The following is a 20488-nucleotide window of genomic DNA, read 5'->3' on the forward strand; positions in this document are numbered from 1 at the left end:
CATAGTCACATCTGTCTCAAGTTTAATGTTAAACTGCTTCTACCATCAGAATATTCTTCTTTATGAGATCTAAATCCTGCATGCTTGGCCGACATTTAGTTCAACATTTGCTGAGAATCTTGTATGTGCCAGGAATTGGATTAGTTTCTAGGAATATAAAGACATAGTCTTTACCTTAAAAAAAAAAAAAAAAAGAGAGATACTAGAAATGGAGATATGTAAACAAAACAAATCACAAAACAAGCTAAGCTGTGAAATAAGGGAAGTCTGCTCAAGGAAAAGTGATAAGAGAAAAGCAACGTTATTAGTTTGGTTTTGTGAGTTGGGAATATGGCACAGAAAAGTCTGGATTCTGGGATGAGGAGGCCAAGCCCATGCTCTCTAGTTAATAATGGTTTCCTGTATTTGCAAAGATGTTTATCCGTCTACTCAGGTGTATTGTCTTGTTTGACCCTGACATCATCCCTGTTAGCGAGGCAGGACTGCATTGTAATATGTGAAAAAAACTGCAGCTCAGCTCATGTGACCCAGCCATGACTGTCACACCAACACAGTATTGTGTAACTAGAGCTGGATACCAAGGTATTTGTGCCCAGATCCTGATATCTCACAGTCTGCTGAGGCTAGCATAGGAATGGGCTAAGCACACCATGAAGATCGCTTCTTGGCCAAACAACTCATACTCAGTTTATGATGTGTAATCAGTGAACATTGTTAACATTTTATAACATACTGCTCCTGCTCTGTGGTAGTTTGCTGGTCATTCTCTGTACCTAGTTTGCAAGTCCCTTGAGGGCAATGGCCATGCCTTTTTTATGTCTACAGACTCTGGTAACTGTTGTGTCATCACCAGTTTGTCCTGATGTTTATATGTTCTAGGAAGCAAATGTGCCACCGGTGTCTTTTCTGAAGGTCCTGAAACTGAATAAAACAGAATGGCCTTACTTTGTCGTGGGAACAGTATGTGCCATCGCCAATGGAGGACTTCAGCCAGCATTTTCAGTCATATTCTCAGAGATGATAGCAGTAAGTTTGCAAACATCACATAACAGCCTGAATTAAATCAGTTCATCAGCTGCTGCTTCTCCCAACCTCACCAACTGGCTCCATTCTGGAATTAAGCAGCCTTAAATTAAACTAAGCCAAAGTCCTTAAATCCCTTTTGAGAAAAGCTTTGAAGAAAAAGATAAGTAGCCTTTGAATCACTCCAAGTTATGATATTAATGACATTATAAAACGTAAAATCAATGAAGAAGGCATTCTAATGAGCTCTGTTCATTTGGGTAGAACTAGTGTCACACAACGATCCCCAAACTGTTTGTGTAGAGAAGCTGGTACACATCACACAGGGAGATGGAGAGAAAGTGGAGCAGGGAAGGGTTAAAGTCAGAGTTTAATAAGAGTCCAGGCACTGGGTATAGACTGGCCTCATCACTCAATAGCTTTCGGTACCTCAGTTTCTTTATCTATACAATAAATCTACCTGGCTGAAGATTAAAAGAGATTGTACAGGTCACTACCTGGAAAGCATTTAAGAGTGTGTTCCTTGTAGTTAGTATTCAAAACATGATGGCCACCCCATTTTAGCAAAACTTTCAAGGCTTGGAGAGTCCAAGACTAAGAAAGAAAGCTTATACTAGCCAATCATTCAATTAACTGGGGGATATTTAAAGGAAGTTATCACAAATGTAAAGCCTCCATCAAGTCCATGAAATCCAGAATCCATCTTGTACAACCTTAGTCAACCTCTAACATTATTGGAGACCTTGTTAAGGATAAATAATTCTCCATCATGTTATGAGTTTATTACTTTTGTGATGTTGGACATTGGTCCACAATTAAGACCAGAAGCCAAAAAATAAATAAATTAGAAAGGATCCTCCAAATCTTTTAAAGTTTCAAAACAAAGCTCTGGCTCTCTTGCAATTCAAAGCAACATGTACTGTATATTTTGGGGCATCTCTCTGCCAAGTACTGCTCCAGGCAGTACCACTGGAGATACAGTGGTACACAAATAAACCAAGCCATGCCCTCAGACAGCATGCTTTCTACCAGGGAAGACATGCAGCAAACAAAAAAATAACCCCGCAAACATATAACGTGTTGAGGGATAACAGGTATTTTAAAAGATGGGTAGGGTGATAGAGGGCCATTAGCTGGGGGTGCTGTTTCAGATAGGATGCTCAGGAGAGGCCTCTGTGGGCTGAAGCCTGATGGAATGAGAGGTGGAGGGCTGGGGCAGTGAGGAATCAGAGGGAGCAAGGAATACATAGGAAGAGGAACAAATGCTAAAATGTGCAACCACTCACAGTCTTTATGCAGAATTTCAACCTATGTTAATAACCATGTAGCCCTAGAATTCATAAAGTCAGAAAGTAGAATAGAGATTACCAGGAGCTGGGAGGAGGGAGGGAATGGGGAGTCATTATAATAATATTAAGTTTGGGAAGTATGGGAAGATGAAAAGTTCTGTAGATGGAGAGTGCTGAGGGTTGCACAGCAATGTGACTGTACTTAATGCCACTGAATTATATACTTAAAAATTGTTAAAATGGCAAATTTTGTGTTAGGTATATTTTACCACAATTACCCACACCCCACATATTTGAAGCCTAGTTTTAAACTCGTGACATTCAAGACACTATTTATGGGGGGAATGAACAAGGATCAATCATGTAATCTAAGTGGGCATTTTAAATATTCTTTTGTAGATTTTTGGACCAGGGGATGATGCGGTGAAGCAGCAGAAGTGCAACATGTTCTCATTGCTTTTCTTATGTCTGGGAATTATTTCTTTTTTTACTTTCTTCCTTCAGGTAGGTACCCATGATTTGCCTTTCTCATCAGGTTTATAATTTAATTAGAGAAATTAGTTTAAACCTAATGGAGCTTCCAAATTCTTACACTGAAATGAATTCCAAACACAATTGGCATAAAGCTCTGCTGGAGGATAGACTCCTTATCAGGGCGAACTGTGACTTCCCTGTGTCCTAAATTATATTACGTTACAACTTTGCCCTCAACAAACATTCATTACCAAGGAAGAGGAGACCTCAGTTTACAGCAGAACATAAGAGTAACTTAAATTCAGCAGGTTACAAACTGGGAAAATACAGTCCAATAGCATTCTCTTTCCTGTTGTTACTCTTTATAGAGTATCAAGTAACTTCTCCGATCTTTTCCTACTTATTGATGAACTATTTGAAAGAACATAATGTTTTGCATTCTAATATTGTAGACCTGCCCAAAATGAACTAGTCAAAATCTCTAATTGTACTTTTCTACCTAGACTTCTCTTGAATTTCTTTTGTCTCTTTAACCCAGTGGGCATCACATAGGTCTTTCAAATGTAATACAATCCATTAAGTCAGCAAAATAGTGTTTCCTAATCTTGCCAGCATGCTTCTCTTTTATTATTGTTGAACCAATGGCAAAAATAAAGCAAGCTTTTCATTTAGAAATCATTGCCCTGGTAGTAGCAACCCAATGATCTGATCCAGCCCCAATCCCTGGCATGCTAGGGAGTACAGCTAGAAAAAATGTGTTTCAGGGGCTGCAGGAACAGTGGGCTAACGTATAGAACTATAGTGCCTGTAGCAATCTACCAGCAAACGGAGGGGTAGGGTGGTCTGGTGCTGTACAAGGAACACCTGGGGCCCATTCACCCTGTGCACTGATCACCCAGCCCCCTGGCTTAGTAAAGAGTTCTGATGTGCACTCTCCCAAGTGCCCTCGGCATGGCTACCCCAACACTCACATTGTGGCTGGAGACTCACACATCCCAGGTGCCCCTGAAGTAAACCCAGCTCTGGGCATCTGGGGTCCTCTCCAGTTTGGATGTGGTAATCAGAAATAAGGAAATTGTTCCAAAGAGGAAGAGGAAGGAAGAGTACCCTGTTCCTGAATCTGAGTGCAGGTGGAGCTGTGACCAGGAATCAGCATACCCATTTGGATCTTGCTCCTAAGGACATTCTTTCTCTACACTTCATGAGCCAAAATGAATTCCTATGTAGGGCTTTGTTACTTCTGTATGCAACTGCTTTATTGAAAGTAGTAGGAGCACACTGAAAGCTGTAGTTAAACACAGCATCTTTGTCACTGAGATGTTGTCCTTCAAAGTTTTGAAAAATAAACCTGTTTAGAATGGTTTAGAAGCCAGAACTGGACACATTTAAGATGCTTGGCCTTTGATTCTAATGCATGCTGATGATTTTGCAGCACATGAATTTGACATTGGGGCTTTGAATTCCTATTTGGTCCTAGACTTTTGTTATTTGAATAGTTGATTAACATACAAATAATGTAAAATCAATGTGAATATATGCACCTGTCTCAGAATACTAGCAGCTGTAACCCACACAGCGGGTGGGTTTGGTTGCTTGCTGGGTTTCAAACCAATGACCACATCAAAGACAATTTAGCAAGAGAATTTTGTAACTTGTCACAGGTAAGGAGCTCACAGGGCATGGTTCCCAAAGCAGTATCTCCCCAAGCTGGAGGATGTGTCAGGTTTTATAAGGATATGGTAATAAAGTGTAATCAAATTGGATCTTGCAATGAGGTGATGCCAGGAAGCACCATCTGACTGGATCCTGCCATGGGGTGATGTCAGAGGTTGATCTGATTGAATCCTGCCTCCTGCCATGTGATGTCCACTTCTTAATTCAGTCCCTGATACTTGGTGCAGAGCACTTAGGTTCCCACTATGGTTGCATGCTTGATTCACCTGGGCTGTTCAGATTATTAACATGACTTCAGGGTCCATGGCAACTGCAAAACAACTTATAACTTTGCTACGTAGAAGTTGAACAAGATTGGTCTGGTGCAATTACATACATGAAGATGAAAAGAGGTAATAGCCTATTTTTATCAACCAGGGCTTCACATTTGGGAAAGCTGGCGAGATCCTCACCACAAGACTGCGGTCAATGGCTTTTAAAGCAATGCTAAGGCAGGTAGGTGTGTGCACTGGAAAATGCCTTCTAGTTTTTTACATTTCTTCCATGTTAAGCTTCTCACGGTCCTTATTGGTATGTTGATGTGAGTGTTTTTCCTCCAAGGTATTTATGTAAGGCTGGAGTAGAGTCCTGCAAACTATCCTGGTCCTTCAAGATCTAAAGACCTCTCATGGTTTTTTTTCATAGAAATAGGCTTCCTTTGGATAGCTTTGGCTTATTCTGTAAATATCTTTCTCCATGTAGACACTATCATTTCAAAGACCTGTATCTGCTTTCTGGATCCTATGCAGGCCTTGGTGAGTCCACTGAGACTCCAGGATGCCCTTAATCCAAGAAAAAGCTAGTTGGTAGCATTTAAGCTCATGTACCACAATCTACCATACTAATTGTAGGTATTCTCAAGTGTTAATAATTGAGTTTTCTTTATTTTTCATTTGAGGTCTATTTTCACATTAATTCATTTGTTTGTTTATTCAAACATTACTTATCATGTACCATTCAGTGGGCTGGTGGCTGGTAGTGTACAATGTATTAACTGCTCTCCTGGTAAGTTCACATTCCAGTGCATGACATGGGAAAATGTACAAACATGAATTATCTATTCTTATAGAGAATGCCTAAGAAAGGGCCAGAATATTATCCATTCAATTGACAGGAACTGATTCCATTTCTGTTCACAAAAGGGCACACAGAAGATAGTATATTCTGATTAAATCTGTTTACAAATCTTAGTGTCTTTTAAACTCTTTCTATGCAGGAAAAATGAAAGTAAAAGATGCCATGGATGAGTAGCTTACAATTAAAATCAAATCTCAGACATGCTTATTTTTTCATCCCTGTGACTAATTGGAGATCAGACACACTTTTAATCAGTGTTTAAAAAAAAAAAATCAAACAAAAACTTGGTGAGAAACTAGGTCTTATTTTTTCCTGCCTAGAGTATATCAGAACATGTCCAAGACAGTTCCACCACCCTTTGTGAGAGACAACATCATATCAGGGCAGAAGTGTCTATAGTGAAAGACGTGATGGTTGGGTGAATGGAATGCCCACCAGCTTCCCAGCATGGCTGCCATCTGGGTGAGCCCTGACCCCCTAGCCCAGAGATGCTCTCCCTGCTATCAGAGAGCAGCCAGGAAGCGGGTTCTGCTAGATTCTAGGGGTATGTGCTCAGAGGAAGGCCAAGGACTCTACGCTGCATATGAGGTCTCCCCTAAATTTCCTCAGCATTGGAGCTTTGGGAGGCTTTGGTTTTCTTTGCTTGTTTTAATTTTGAATTAATATAAAGGTATATTTTATGCCATAGGACATGAGCTGGTTTGATGACCATAGAAACAGTACTGGTGCACTTTCTACAAGACTTGCCACGGATGCTGCCCAAGTCCAAGGAGTATGTAGACTGTACTCTACTGGTATTTTTTATATAACATGGTTTTAAATAAGCATATGGCATATGCACTCGTTATGACACTTCCTGCTAGAAATAGCAGAAAGCTCCAATCAAAACTGGCGTAAACAATAAGCAGAAGATTAAACTTCAAGGTTGATTGACCCACTGGCCCCCCAGCTTTAATCCAGAATCCAGGTTCCCATCTTCGGCTTTGGCTTTATCCCAAGGCTGATTCCCTGTAGTCACAGGATGACTGCTGATAGCAATTAGAACTGAGAGCTTCCTTATGTCCCATCCAGTGAAAGACAGCACACACCTCTACCTCAACCAGCAAACAAATACCCTTTGCTGAAATCTAATTTGGGCTAATTTGGGTCACATGCCCCGCCCTGAACCACAAACTGTCTCCAGGGAGAGAGGGTGTTCTGGGCGGCCTACATCCACACCCATGAAGCTGAAGTGGGTTACTTTGCAGCTCACTGCTTCCACATGGCAGGAGAAAGAGGAATGGATGCAAAGAGCCAACTACAATGTTGCTATAGCCACCTTTGTTTTCTGAGCGGTACAAACAGTAATTCATCCTTACATGGGCTTTGCGGTGGATTGTCTCTTAGGATATGTACCCTCTGTTACAGATGGTCTCTGGAAGTGTGTAAATTTCTCTTTTACACTTTTGAAGCAAATGGTCTTTAAAATTACCCAGGTACATTGCAATTAGTTTCCTCTTTGAACATTGCATCTGTGAAAACATATATGCGTCCCCAGTGCCCATCCACAAAGCAGAGAAGTTGATTACTTGTTTCTGGAATGTTGGTTCAGGTGAGCAGCAGAGGCATGAGAGTCTAAAGGCACAATGAAGAAAAGTCTGCAGAGCCTCATGAGTGAAGCTCAGGTGTCGTGGGTTTATTGTAATGAAAGTGAGCCAGTGCCAGCTGAGGCACAGAACCCATCATCATTCTGACCAAGAGGCTAAGGTTAAGCTCATGGATTTGGAGCTTAAAACTACAGTTGCTCTGCTCTTTTTCTTTCCCAGGCCACAGGAACCAGGTTGGCTTTAATTGCACAGAATGTAGCTAACCTTGGAACTGGTATTATCATATCGTTTATCTACGGTTGGCAGTTAACCCTATTGCTATTATCAGTTGTTCCAATTATTGCTGTATCAGGAATTGTTGAAATGAAATTGTTGGCTGGAAATGCCAAAAGAGATAAAAAAGAACTGGAAGCTGCTGGAAAGGTAGGTCAAATAAGGTTTTGGTTTGTGTAAGTGTTGTTTTTAGATATGTGTTTTATTTGAATTATTTATGATATGCAGGCTTTCATAATTAAATGTTTGTGCTTGCTACAACTAATAATTATAAATGGTGTATGGAATATTATACCATATTAATGTCTAGAACTTAAATATGAGGTGATTAACATAAAGCTTTTAGCCTATAGAAAGCATTTAACATAATTATGATAACTTCTGAATATTCAAAGTGAATTTCATTTTACTTCATATCCCAATGCTACTGTTTGAACAAATGTCATCCCTGTTTCACAAACCTTCATGCCGAAGACTGTAAGTGAATTGTTCAAGGTCGGACGTTTGCTGGTATTTTTAAGAGACCCTCTTTTCTTCTTGGCTGTGAGTTCTATAATTAAGGTGGCCACCAGATGGCAGTAATGCCTCGATTTTGTGGTTCTCACTGTAATGCAATTGGGCTTAACGTTTACTTGAGCCTTATGTGCCAGTTATTGTGCTGCATATTTACAGGCACCAATTTATTACATCGTCACAATAATCCTATAAGACAGGCATGAATGTTACCCCCATTTCAGAAATGCCGAACTTGAGATTGAATCAGAAATTAGAGATTTGGCTGGGATTCAAGTTCAGGTCTGGTTTCAAAGCTCTTATCTCTACTATATGGTTTCTTTATATGTGTTTAAGTGTGTCTAAATCTACACATAAACACATTATTTACACATACTTGTACTTAAATGTTTAAATGTAGATTACACCCATGAACATTTTTAGTCTTATTTATGTAATTATTATCCTTTATTGAAACATGAGGAAGTGAAGCAGATAATAAATATGAGTTGTGATATAGTTCCTATAGCATTGCACTTTACAAAGCCCTTTTACAAACATTACTGCAACTGACCTTCACTAGTTATGAGAAGTGGAACAGACAGTATCTCTTTAGGGAAGAAGGCATCAGAGACTGGGTGAGTGACTTGCTCCAGAGGTGCCTTATTAAAGAGGAAGATTAACATTCGGACCAATGGTGTTTCCACTAAACCAATTATGTCTAGTGAAATCCTTTTTTGTTTTCTTGTAACTGGCATCAGCTTCCGCTGTGTGCAACGTTAGGTATGATAGCATCACCTCCAGGTTTCCATCAGAATGCGCTCTACTCATTTTCACCCTGCATCCTCTCCAGTATTTGGAGCTCGCTAGGACAATATATGTTTCCCAGCACTTGGGAACCTCTGGGTGTCCAGAGTTCTTGAAGATCCTCTTGGCTGCTGGCTATGGGTACTTTAGGGCATCATTTCTTGACTTCTGAGTGTCTCAACTAACTGCCTAACTAACCCTGACCCTCAATCCGGCTTCTTTCCACATTTCAGATAAGAGAATGTTCAGTTAGTTGGAATAAAAATAATCTTTTCTTAGACAAGTTACCTGATAGAAAACATCTTGAATCTAGTTAAGATAATAGTCTTAACCCCATTAAAAATGGCTAACAACACTGAAAATTGTCAGAATTTTGTCAGAGTAAAGCATTTAGAATTGAGCAGTCGTGAAACAAAACAAAATCTTGGGTTATTAGTCTTGGCCTTGCTACTCACAGCGTGCGAGGATGAGAAGATCCCAACTTCTGTGGTCCTCACGTTGGTCCTCACGTTCCACCTTAGTAAAATGAGAAATTACACCAGATACTGTCCCAAGTTCCTTCCAGCTAAAACCCTGTTATTCTAGGGATCAGAGATTAAATAACTCAGACTAGCCAGTTTAATTTTTTTAGTAGCTACTTTAACCTAATAGGGCTTTTAAAAACATGAAAGATTAAACAGTTTTTTAAATGTTAATATCAGCAGTTCAGTTTTAGTTCGGTGTTGTTTACTCAGTCAGCACTTGATTAACTGAGAATGAGGGTTGGAAAGAAGGTCCTGAGAAAATCCCAAGTCACTGTTTATGTAAAAAGAAATGCTCTCATTTACCTGGGTACAGTTTCATCATCGTTAAAGTACATCAGGGTTTGAAGTATTCCCATCCCAATTTTCCAAAAAGGGCTTGGAAATGAGGGTGTTGGTTGCTGGGCAGGGAGGGGGGAGGGAAGGCTGCCTCATAACCATCTTGACCCAGGCCCTGTCTGGTCACTGAGATTAGAGGCCCTCTGTGCCAGAGCTAACCCACAAAGCAATTGACCAATGATCAGAACGTCAAGAGGAGTGCCAAGTCATTAAAAACTAGTTTCTCCTTGTGTAAATTACACTGCAGGGGTAGCAAAATAGCATAATGGCTTAGGAACATGGACTGGGCATCAGATAGCCTGGCTTGGAATTCTATCTCTGCCACTTATTAACTTTAGAACTTAAGGCAATTCAGTTAACTTCTGTGTGCCTCTGTTTTCTCATCTGTGTAAATAGAAATAATATTTACTTTTCAGGGTTGTGAGGCTAAATGATATCATATTGGTGAATGAGGTAACACTTGGACATAGGCAAAGCTCAGTAATTTTTCTCTATTCCTATAATTATTGCTATCTGTTATATCTCTATTACAAATAAAACATCTATGATTATTCAGTCTCAAGCATCAAATATCTTCCTTTCACCTCATTACAGAAGCTGAGAACTGAGGTTAAAAAAAGTTTTAAAGCTGTTAAAAGCCTAAAATTAAGATCTTATTCTCCCTTGCTGATGGTTTAGATGACTCAACTACAGAACTATGATTTAGACTAAATAGCTAAGTCACAATTAACAGTTTTCAAGGATGATTTGGCTATAAGAATCGGAAAACTGCTCTGGCTGGTTTGGGTAAAAGCGATTTGATATAAGGACACTCCTCCGAAGTGCAGGAAATATAGGCAGTTTGTGTTTAAGCAGCTCTTTCAGCCACAGGCTCTAATATCTGAGTCTATATATGCCTATTCAGTTTTTCAACTGCTGTATATTCAGGCCAGCTTCTTACACATACCTAGTGTGACATCAGCCTCTGGAGCCACAGAGCCTCACGGTTCAAACTTGTGTCCAGGGCCAGGAAACCAAATCTGATTGACCCAGATCAGTCAAGTGTCTACCTCTGATTTAATCACGGATTTAAAGTAGGCTCATGTTGTTTACAATCGGGATCTCCTTCCCATTGTGGGTGGACAGCTTTTCTAAGAAATTATACTGTGGGAGGAAATAATTGGCAGCTCCAACAAGCCCTTACAAATCACAGCCTAATCCTTTCTTCTAGGACTCTGCCATGTGAAGAAAGCCAGGCCACAAAGGGGTTGTGACTAAGGCCAGTCATCTAACTGCCTGGTGGCAGGCTGGGAATAGAACCAGGCCCTTGGTTCCCAGGCCATGTTCTTGCCCTAAGCTGATCGGCCTTGCTGGGCATACAAAGACTTGCCTACCATACTTAGCACAGCCAGAAGTACCAATTTTGTCATAAAGCTAGTCTTGAACATATTATGCCTTTTGTTTTTAATGTAAAGGAAATTAAAGCTTATCAATATAACCTTCAGGATACTTTTGACAGAGTCCTAGGGCTTATTTTTCATTATTTCAGAGGTAAAAGCACCACTTCTAATGGAGGTCTATTCTGTGTTACAGATTGCAACAGAGGCAATAGAAAATATTAGGACAGTTGTGTCTTTGACCCAGGAAAGAAAATTTGAATCAATGTATGTTGAAAAATTGTATGGACCTTACAGGTAATGAACCATATGATTCCTGCTAAGAATATACTGCTTTCATAAGTTTGAGTAATTGTCCCCAAAAGATAATAAAAGCTCTGCTGCTCCAAACAATGATAGGACTATAAGGCTGACCTTTTTCAGTAATTCTGCCACTGAAAATAAGTAGATTTTTGATGTGACTACAACACAGGATTATATTTTTTCCATCTTATGAAAACAATAATAACAGGTCTCCAAGAGGTAAAAGATACAGATAATTGCACAGTCTTTGGTCATCGGAGCAGGCAACATGAATAACCTATCTGGGTGACTTAGGACAAACATTTTTTAAGGAATTGCTCAAGCCCTTATTTTCTTTGCATTGTGTAGACTGGACCAAAAGTGTGACTTGCTATTGGGTATGTTCCAGAGGTAAGTGTTTCATTTGTTCTCTGAATGAGGACCAGATCCAACCTACTCTGAAGATAAAGAAACACAGCCTATTTCAGTGGTTCATAGTTGAGCAATTCAAGAATCTCCTAATGTCATCATTTACCTCTCATTTTCACAGCAGCCCAATTTTATAAATGATTATGTTTTAACACAAACAAAATTGAGCACAACTTAGATTACAACAGACTGGAACAGTAGTTTTGAACACTTGCAAATTCGAACAGATAACTTCAGAAGTCTCAATTTTTGCCATGTCCTCAGTCATGCATACTTAACATGTTACTAAAGAGCACGCAGCTACATCTCTGTGTCCATTTCATGTTTGACATATAAATATGTATGTACCATTAATGATGACCTATTTTTAACTTCAAGGAGGGTTAAGGAAAAATAGAAAGCTGAAGCTAATTATTAATTTGGTTATAATTTAAAGATTCAGTAGCATCACAAACTGTTCAGTTATGTTAAGCTTTGTAACACCATGTTGACAGCCCATAAGTTAAACCATCCAAATCAGTAATACTTTGAATTTTTCCTTTTGCCAAAAATGGCTTCATATTTGAGAGTAATTAAATTATAGTTCTTTTGGAGGACTCAGAAGCCTAATAAAGTATAGCATGAGGTCTAACTAGAAATGGTGCAAATAAATTATATAGGAGGGTGGGCAGGATCTAGCTTGGGGAAGGACTTCTGGTGTAAACTTCAGGGACTCAACTTTTGTGAATCTGAAACATGAATTTTAACTTAACAGAGGACAACTAGTTATAGAAAACAACATAATAGTAGTAAACCACATTCAGATACTTCAAACTTCAATTCAAATTCTGACATTTTAGTTACTTTTGAAACAACAACTATGCTTACATAACAGGAATTAAACATTGAAGTCATCAGATATTAATAAGGAAACACTATGAACTAGGCACTGTGCTAGACATTTATATGGCTGTTTTAAATTGTCAAAACAATTCTGCATTACAATGATTATTTCCATTGTGCAAATCAGAAAACGATGTTTTAGAGAAGTTATCATTACCCAAACTAATATAACTGGAGGTGGAACTTAAACCCAGTCAGCCAGACCTAGAAGCCGTGCTCTTTCCACTATGCAGTGCTAAGGGAGGCTGAAGAGATGGTTACAAGTATACTGATTTGCTTTTCAGGAATTCCGTGCGGAAGGCACACATCTATGGAATCACTTTTAGTATCTCACAAGCATTTATGTATTTTTCCTATGCCGGTTGTTTTCGGTTTGGTGCATATCTCATTGTGAATGGACACATGCGCTTCAGAGATGTTATTCTGTAAGTAGCTTTAAAAATATTAAGATTATTCTATAATAAGGTTTTAGTAGGTCTTTGCAAAAGTTTACAGTAGGAAAAAAAATGACTCCTGTGTCCAGAGATGTGGTCAGAGATCTAAATTGACCACAGTTTTGATCCTGGCAGGCATGGAATCTGATCTTGTTAATACTCCAAGTGCAGTTTAATTTGGTAAGCGGGCTACAATTAATCAAGCTTATGAAAATGATCATAAAGCACAGATTTAGTTGCACATATAACCCTGGTCAGGATGATGCAGATTTTCTCATTATATATGCAGAAAAAAGTCATAATTAGAAAGTTGCTGGTGACCATGGACTCAAAACAGGGTTAAATAGTTTACTGTTACCTACAACCAGAACATGACCTTGACAGTAAGCTGGGAACACTTGATGGAAGTCTGGCAAAGGCACTCTCTCCCTAACCAGGCCTGAGACGGCCCTGCCAACATTTGCCTCTCAGCCTCTCCTTTTTCCTTAGTTCCCAAAGCTAACTACTGGTCTTTCTGTTTGATGCCTTCTTTTCGTGATGTGCTCAGCACATTCCATTAGGTTGCAATCTAGGCTTGAAAGAGGGAAGCCGCTCTTTTTAAGATCATTGGGTATATCTCTGCTCTGGTGGGATGATTTTAAAGCAGTGGTGTGAACAACCTTTTTGGAGACAGGGTCAAGACAAAAAAGGGACAGTGTTTAAGAGCTATTCTTTTTCATCCACAATTAAAATTACCATGAAAAAATGTATCTATATAATCTTTGTATCAGGATCACAGCAGGAAACAAATGGCAAAGCAAATGGGTTATTTGGCGAGTTTGCAAAGGGTGTGTTTACAAAGACCTGGGAAGCGTTAAAATAAGCAGTACTCAAGAAGGAAGGTAACAGCCCAGCAGTACTCAGCTAGAAATAGCTACCACCCGAAGCCTAAAGGTTAGAGGAGGGAAAGACTGCCAGAACTCAGCATAGGTGCTTTCTGTGGTCTTTGGTGGAGGGACAGCAACTGCACGAGCAATCTGACAAGAAAGAAGCCAAAGAAACAAATACACTCTCCTCCAGCCTCCCTGGCCTCTGCTGTGTCTTCCATTGGCCAAACCCTGTGAAACCAGAGGACAAGAAAACCTTTTGATTCTGTTCATGATAGTTGGCATCCCCAGACATGGAGTAGGGGTAGAAGGTAGAGATGGGTAGAAAGTGGGGAGTGATTTTGGTGGACAAATGAAATGAGCAGCTAGGGATTACGACTTAGAGTACAACTATTTATTGCATAGAAAAATATTGAGAACATTTCTGAAAGTGAAAACCGTTGGAAAGCTACATTAATCCTGCTTTTCTTCTTTTTTTTTTAATAATTGAAATTTTAAATTATGGACATCTAGAAGACAGCCTTTTACTCTTTCATCTAAAACTAAATAGCAGGCAGTACAGGGAAGCTACGCAGACACATGTGGGTTGTTCATCACTATTTTAAAACTTAGTTTTTGGCAACCAACATTTTCAGCAAGATTTAAAGAAAAGCCTTACTATACCTCTCATCTCAGCCCCTAGGTACTAAAAGCCCATTTTAATATCTTAGATTTAGAAGTTTGGGAGATGAAAACTCTCCCTTATTACCAGAGAACTCTTGCCCCTTTCTCTGGGGTAGTGTTGGTATCAGAAGTAAATTGCTTTGTGGAGATGTAGATCTCACGATCTTTAGCCCTTCCTAAAAGTTGTCATAATCAATATCTATCCATCCTTTAAAGAGCATATAATTAGAAATAGAATTTTAGTTTAAGGTATTTTTTTTTCCAGAGTGTTGTCTATAGTTATTTTACTTTTAACTTTTAGTTTAGGTTCAGGGGTACATATGCAGGTTTGTTAACATAGGCAAACTCATGTCACCTCATGTCATGGTTTGCTGTACAGGCCATGTTGTCACCCAGGTACTAAGCGTAATAACTGATACCATTGTTATTTTAATTGTAAACAAAAAGCTATTTCTATAAAGGCTTATTGTTCCTAACAGAAATTCTTTACAGTGACGATGGTTATCATTTGTTTGGTGGTATAGAAGAAACTACAAACTGGAAGTCAGGGCTGTGGCTTTATTGGAGAAAGCTTACTTGGAACTGATCAAGCCCCTTACACGCTTTGTGCTTCAATTCCCTCAACTCTAAAAAGAGTATAACCAACAAATAAAATTAGTTGAGCTCACAAATCAGATTCAGTTATAATCCTTTTCCTGAAAGTAAAAACCTCTGGGAAGTCACAGTAGTCCTGGGAAAGTAGGGACTTCTATGCAAAGGGAAGCCAGAAAGCAAGTCAAGAAAAAGCAAATCCTCAGGAAATGGATCTTGCCCCTCTCCTAAATTTCTCGTTACTGGAGTTTTATGAAGATATATGTCAGGGGAGAAAGGGGATGACTAAGGGGTAAAGAGAACACGTACTGGTAAGCACTATGCCTTTAGACTTTCAAACATCATGGAGTTAATTAAATAAGCTAATTTTTGAATTCCTCTACTTCTGTCTAGGGTGTTTTCTGCAATTGTGTTTGGTGCAGTGGCTCTAGGACATGCCAGTTCATTTGCTCCAGACTATGCTAAAGCTAAGCTGTCTGCGGCCCACTTGTTCATGCTGTTTGAAAGACAACCTTTGATTGACAGCTATAGTGAGGAGGGGCTGAAGCCCGTAAGTTATCTGATGCTTGATGATGCTTGATTACTTTTTCCCTAAAGGTTTGCTGTCTGTTAGATTATAGCTACAGGATAAGTTTGTGGTGATTATACTAACATGCATTTCATTTAATTTGTAAGATTTATATAGCTAATATTTGGCCAATTTGACTGGCATTTAAAAATTTTATAGGCGGTTTCAAGGATCGTGAAGTTTAGCACATCAAAATTGTTAAAAAAGGAAAAGCAGATATATTGGAACTGAATAGTTTCCACAAAAATTTAGTCACTTCTACAAAAAGGTATAATTCTGCCATGTTAACGCAGTTAGTCATTTGACTGTAATCACTTTTTACAATTGTTAGGGTACAATTGGTAAAAGGGCAGGTTATTCACAACAAGAGTAATAATCCTATGCTTTATTATCTACAAAGGTAACTTAAACTCACATCTGAGTGTTCTTTGTATGACACAAGATACTATACATTGCAATATACAAGAAGCTGTGTGGGTAAAGAGACTGGGACTTATATAATCTTTCCAGGACTTTCCAAGGTATTTCATCTTCTGAGAAAATTGCTGTGCCCAGGGAGTGACATAAAGAAAGTGAACTTAAGAAACTGCTAGGATTTGCCATCAAGCGCTGTCCACTGAAACTTTAGGCAGAAAATGTTGCTAAATTTCTAAGCCTTTAGAGCCTTTGGACACTGGCTTGATTTCAGCTTCAGAATCAGCAGTTGGGAAAGCTAAGTGAATATCTTAAGGACATCAGAAACTGAGTTAGGTAACAACTCATGGTAATGACTTTTTGTCTAATCTCACCTATACCCCTATCTCTCACCTTCGTTTCACATCATAATAACTTGCTATCAATATTAACTGGCACTAGAACTATACCAAATATGAATTTTATGTTTCTCTACTACAGTCTTTGGTAAAGCTTCCTAATATTTCTTATTCCAATTAATCAGGCCAATTATAATGGCAACATTTAAACATTGTTTCAGGATAAGTTTGAAGGAAATATAACGTTTAGTGAAGTCATGTTCAATTATCCCACCCGACCAAACGTGCCAGTGCTTCAGGGGCTGAGCCTGGAGGTGAAGAAGGGCCAGACGCTGGCCCTGGTGGGCAGCAGTGGCTGTGGGAAGAGCACGGTGGTCCAGCTCCTGGAGCGGTTCTACGACCCCTTGGCGGGGACAGTGGTGAGCACATTTCCTTAGTGACATGATTGAAGGCTGTATCTTAAGTGACCCAACCAATATCGTCATACTGGAAAATACTGGACGAACGTAGACCCAGAATCCCGTTTGATACAATTACCACATTCTATAAACCCTGAACTGGCACCGTATCTGAGAAATATATGGGGACCATAGGACAGAATATCTGAAATTCAGCCTAGCTCGGAAAACACTGAATATAAAGTTAACTTTTACCCTGTCATGGGCCTTTCCAGCCAGCCTGATTTTCCTAAGCAAACACTGACCTACTGACTTATCAAGGTGAACGACAAACTCCTGTCCAAATTCGAAGTCGACTTCCTAAACAGGCCGCTCCCTGCTTATTGCCTCCCTACTGCCTTCAGTTTTGCCGCCTTCTCTTACCTTGGATTCTAGGCTCTCAAACTTTGACTTTGATCCTGAACCTCCAGCCCTTTCATATTTGGCTTTTGTCATTGATTTTCTGGCATGTAGTTTCCTGGCTGTCTTCCTTGCGTGAAGACCAACTCTTACCAATAATGCTTGTATCTGCCATCACCTTGGGATAGGACCCATGACCGAGCCCTGGGAGCCTGTTCCCATTAGACAGTCACCAAAGTGTTAAGCTTTGTTTAAGCTGTTTTATTCATAGTTGTTAAGCCTAAATCAGCCTTGTTAAGCCTGATTTAGTTGTTTTTTTCTGGAAATCTTATGCTTTTCTATTATAACTATTATGCAGGTAACATAGGCAAAACAGCTCACCAAAACTCTGTAAATATGATGTGCTGATACTATGGTGGGAATTTTATTCTTTATTAAGGTCAAGACTAGCTGGGCTTGTGTCTATTCCTTTGCCTGTAACCTTTACCTTACAGAAGGCTGTACTTTCAACTACAACACTCCCCTGGGAGCACCATACCTCCTGCCTGTAGCAAGTAAAACAAAAACAAAACCATCACTGCCAGCAAAAATAATTCTCCCAAAAACACTGCCCTTTGTAACTTGTTTGTTGTCCATTGGATTCTTGTCCTTAGTGCTGTCAGAAAAAGAGAAGTGGGGGAAAGTTAAGGCTAGTTGTTTTCAGGGAAAAGAAAGGTAGATGTAGGAGCAGAGTCAACCAACTTTTCGAATCTGGGGGCCGTGCTTCTGATCCGCTTTTTCACTGGTGTGCATGGGGAATCAAGTTGAAGGGTTGGGATTATTTTGGAGACAGCAGACCTGAGTGGGACACCTTGATGCAGACTTCTTTAAGGCAGAATAGACACAGGTGGCTGGAGGAGGGCAGACAAAGACAAAGAGAAGTGTGAAAAAAGAGGGTCAAATGTGCTACCATTTTGCCAGTTAGACCAAGGTAGGGATGGCTTAATCACCATAAAAGTCATCATGTTGGCCATGCTGGTCTTCAACAATGTAAGTCTTGGAAGGTTGGTGTTTTGATGCTGCTGATGCCCTCATGCAACAGTCCTCCAAATGGACAATCTAGTAACTTTTTAGTTTTCTTCTTTTTTAAATGCTTCTTATAGTTTGTGGACTTTGGTTTTCAGTTTCTCGATGGCCAAGAAGCAAAGAAACTCAATGTCCAGTGGCTCAGAGCCCAACTCGGAATCGTGTCTCAGGAGCCCATCCTGTTTGACTGCAGCATTGCTGAGAATATTGCCTATGGAGACAACAGCCGGGTGGCATCACAGGATGAAATTGTGAGTGCAGCCAAAGCTGCCAACATACATCATTTCATCGAGACATTACCCCATGTAAGTTAACGGGTAATTTCTTAGCTGAAATCAGAAGAGAATATGTTTTATACCCCAAACAAGTACCAGAATTATGCCAACAAAACCTTGTAACAAAATATGTTGATTTACTAACATTAACAACCTTGGACAAGGCAGTTAACTTCAGGATACCAAACTTCCTTATTTGTAAGTGGGAGTACATCATGCCCACCTCATACAAATGTAGTTAGAAGCTCCAAACCACCATACTTCAGGTTGTAGACTGGTAGTTGGGGCTGCATTCAGACTGCAGTCATGTTTGGTTTAACTCTATGGTACTTTTGAAGCAATTAAAGTTTTTATTTTGAGATAAGTATAGATTCACATGTAGTGGTAAGGAATACAGAGATATTATGTACCCTTTACCTAGTTTCTGCCAATGGCAATATCTTGCAAAACTAGTATACAGTATCACAAGCAGGATATTGATATTGATACACTCCAACTGATCTTATTCATATTTCCCTAGTTTTACTTGCATTCATTTGCAGCTGTATTGCAGATGTGGATTCATAGATCCACCAATTAAGACACAGAACATTCCCATCCCCATAAAGATCCCCTCGTATAGTCCTTTTAGAGCCACACATACATTCCTGCCTCCCATCCTTACTCCTCCCAAACTCTGGCAATCACTAATCTGTTTGTATAATTTTATATTTTAAAAATGTTTTATAAAAATACATACAGTATGTAAACTTTTGGGATTATCTTTTGTCATTCGCTAATTCCCTGAAGTTGTGTGTATTCATAGGTCATTGCTTTTTATTACTGAGTAGTATTCCACAGTATAGATGTACATCACAGTTTAACCATTCACCTGTTGAAGGATATCTGGATTATTTCCTTTTCTGGCTATTGCAAATAAAGCTGCTGTAAATACTTGTATTCAGGTTTTTGTATGGACCCAAGTTTTTATTTCTTTGGGTTAAACACCCAGGAGTGGACTTGTGGAGCAGTATGACAATTTCATGTTTAGTTTATAAGCCACTGCTAAACTATTTTCCAGAGTGGCCATCCCATTTTACATTCCTACCAGTAATGTATGAGTGATGTAGTTTCTCTGAATCTTTGCCAACATTTACTGTTGTCATTTGTTTTTATTTTTATCATTCTGATAGGAGTGTAGTGATACATCACTATGGCTTTAATATGCATTTCCCAATGACAAATGATGTTGAACATAGTTTTTTTGTATGCTTATTTGCCATATATAGATCCTCTTTGGTGAAATGTCTCCATGTTGTTTGCCCATATTCTAACTGGATTTTTCTCTTTTACTGCTGAGTTTTGGGAAGTTTTTTTTTTTTTTAAATATATTGTAATTACTTTTGGATATGTAGTTTGTAAATGTTTTTTCCCAGTCTATAACTTGTTTATTCATCCTGTAAGAGAGTCTTTTGCAGAGCAAAAGTTTTAATTTTGACGAGGTCCAATTTATGAATTTTTCCTTTTATGGGTCATGCTTTCAGTGTCAAGTCTAAGAACTTGTTGCCTAGCCCTAGACCCAAAAGACTTTCTCCATTTTTTTTCTAAAAGTCTTATAGCTTTACATTTTAAATTTCAGTCCATGATCCATTTTGAGTCCACTTTAAGCATGTGTAGTCCTAGAAGGATGGTTGAGGTCCCTAAAAGTGATGGTAGGGACAATTCATTTTATGGCACTCTTCTAACATTTGAATTTCTACTGGATTAAACTGAACTAGAGCTTAATTATTTTTGTTTTCATATTTTGATATAGTTAGAAGTCACTCATACTGACAAATAAAATTTTAAAAACCTTTCATGTTGGTTAGCCTTACCAACCTTTAATGTATAGGCATTGACCTGAATCAAATATTGGATTTGACTGTAAATTTAAAA

At 39.1% G+C, this 20488-nt stretch overlaps 1 protein-coding gene across 5 annotated transcripts in view; it reads left to right on the forward strand.

The window, feature by feature from the left end:
* Positions 1 to 20488, forward strand: part of ABCB4 (ATP binding cassette subfamily B member 4) — a 67160-nt gene that overhangs the window by 43243 nt on the left and 3429 nt on the right. For 3 of the 5 annotated variants that reach the window (XM_032253030.1, XM_032253034.1, XM_032253035.1), the window contains 10 exons: positions 880 to 1026; positions 2712 to 2816; positions 4878 to 4955; positions 6265 to 6348; positions 7382 to 7585; positions 11167 to 11267; positions 12848 to 12988; positions 15511 to 15667; positions 16659 to 16856; positions 18398 to 18604. In XM_032253030.1, the coding sequence (XP_032108921.1) occupies positions 880 to 1026; positions 2712 to 2816; positions 4878 to 4955; positions 6265 to 6348; positions 7382 to 7585; positions 11167 to 11267; positions 12848 to 12988; positions 15511 to 15667; positions 16659 to 16856; positions 18398 to 18604 (1422 nt within the window). The remainder of the gene's footprint in view (positions 1 to 879; positions 1027 to 2711; positions 2817 to 4877; positions 4956 to 6264; positions 6349 to 7381; positions 7586 to 11166; positions 11268 to 12847; positions 12989 to 15510; positions 15668 to 16658; positions 16857 to 18397; positions 18605 to 20488) is intronic. The other 2 variants (XM_032253031.1, XM_032253033.1) reach the window with 2 other exon arrangements.

The sequence above is a fragment of the Sapajus apella genome, unplaced genomic scaffold (assembly GCF_009761245.1).
Source record: "Sapajus apella isolate SASKATOON/1434 unplaced genomic scaffold, GSC_monkey_1.0 scaffold81, whole genome shotgun sequence".
Classification (NCBI taxonomy): domain Eukaryota; kingdom Metazoa; phylum Chordata; class Mammalia; order Primates; family Cebidae; genus Sapajus; species Sapajus apella.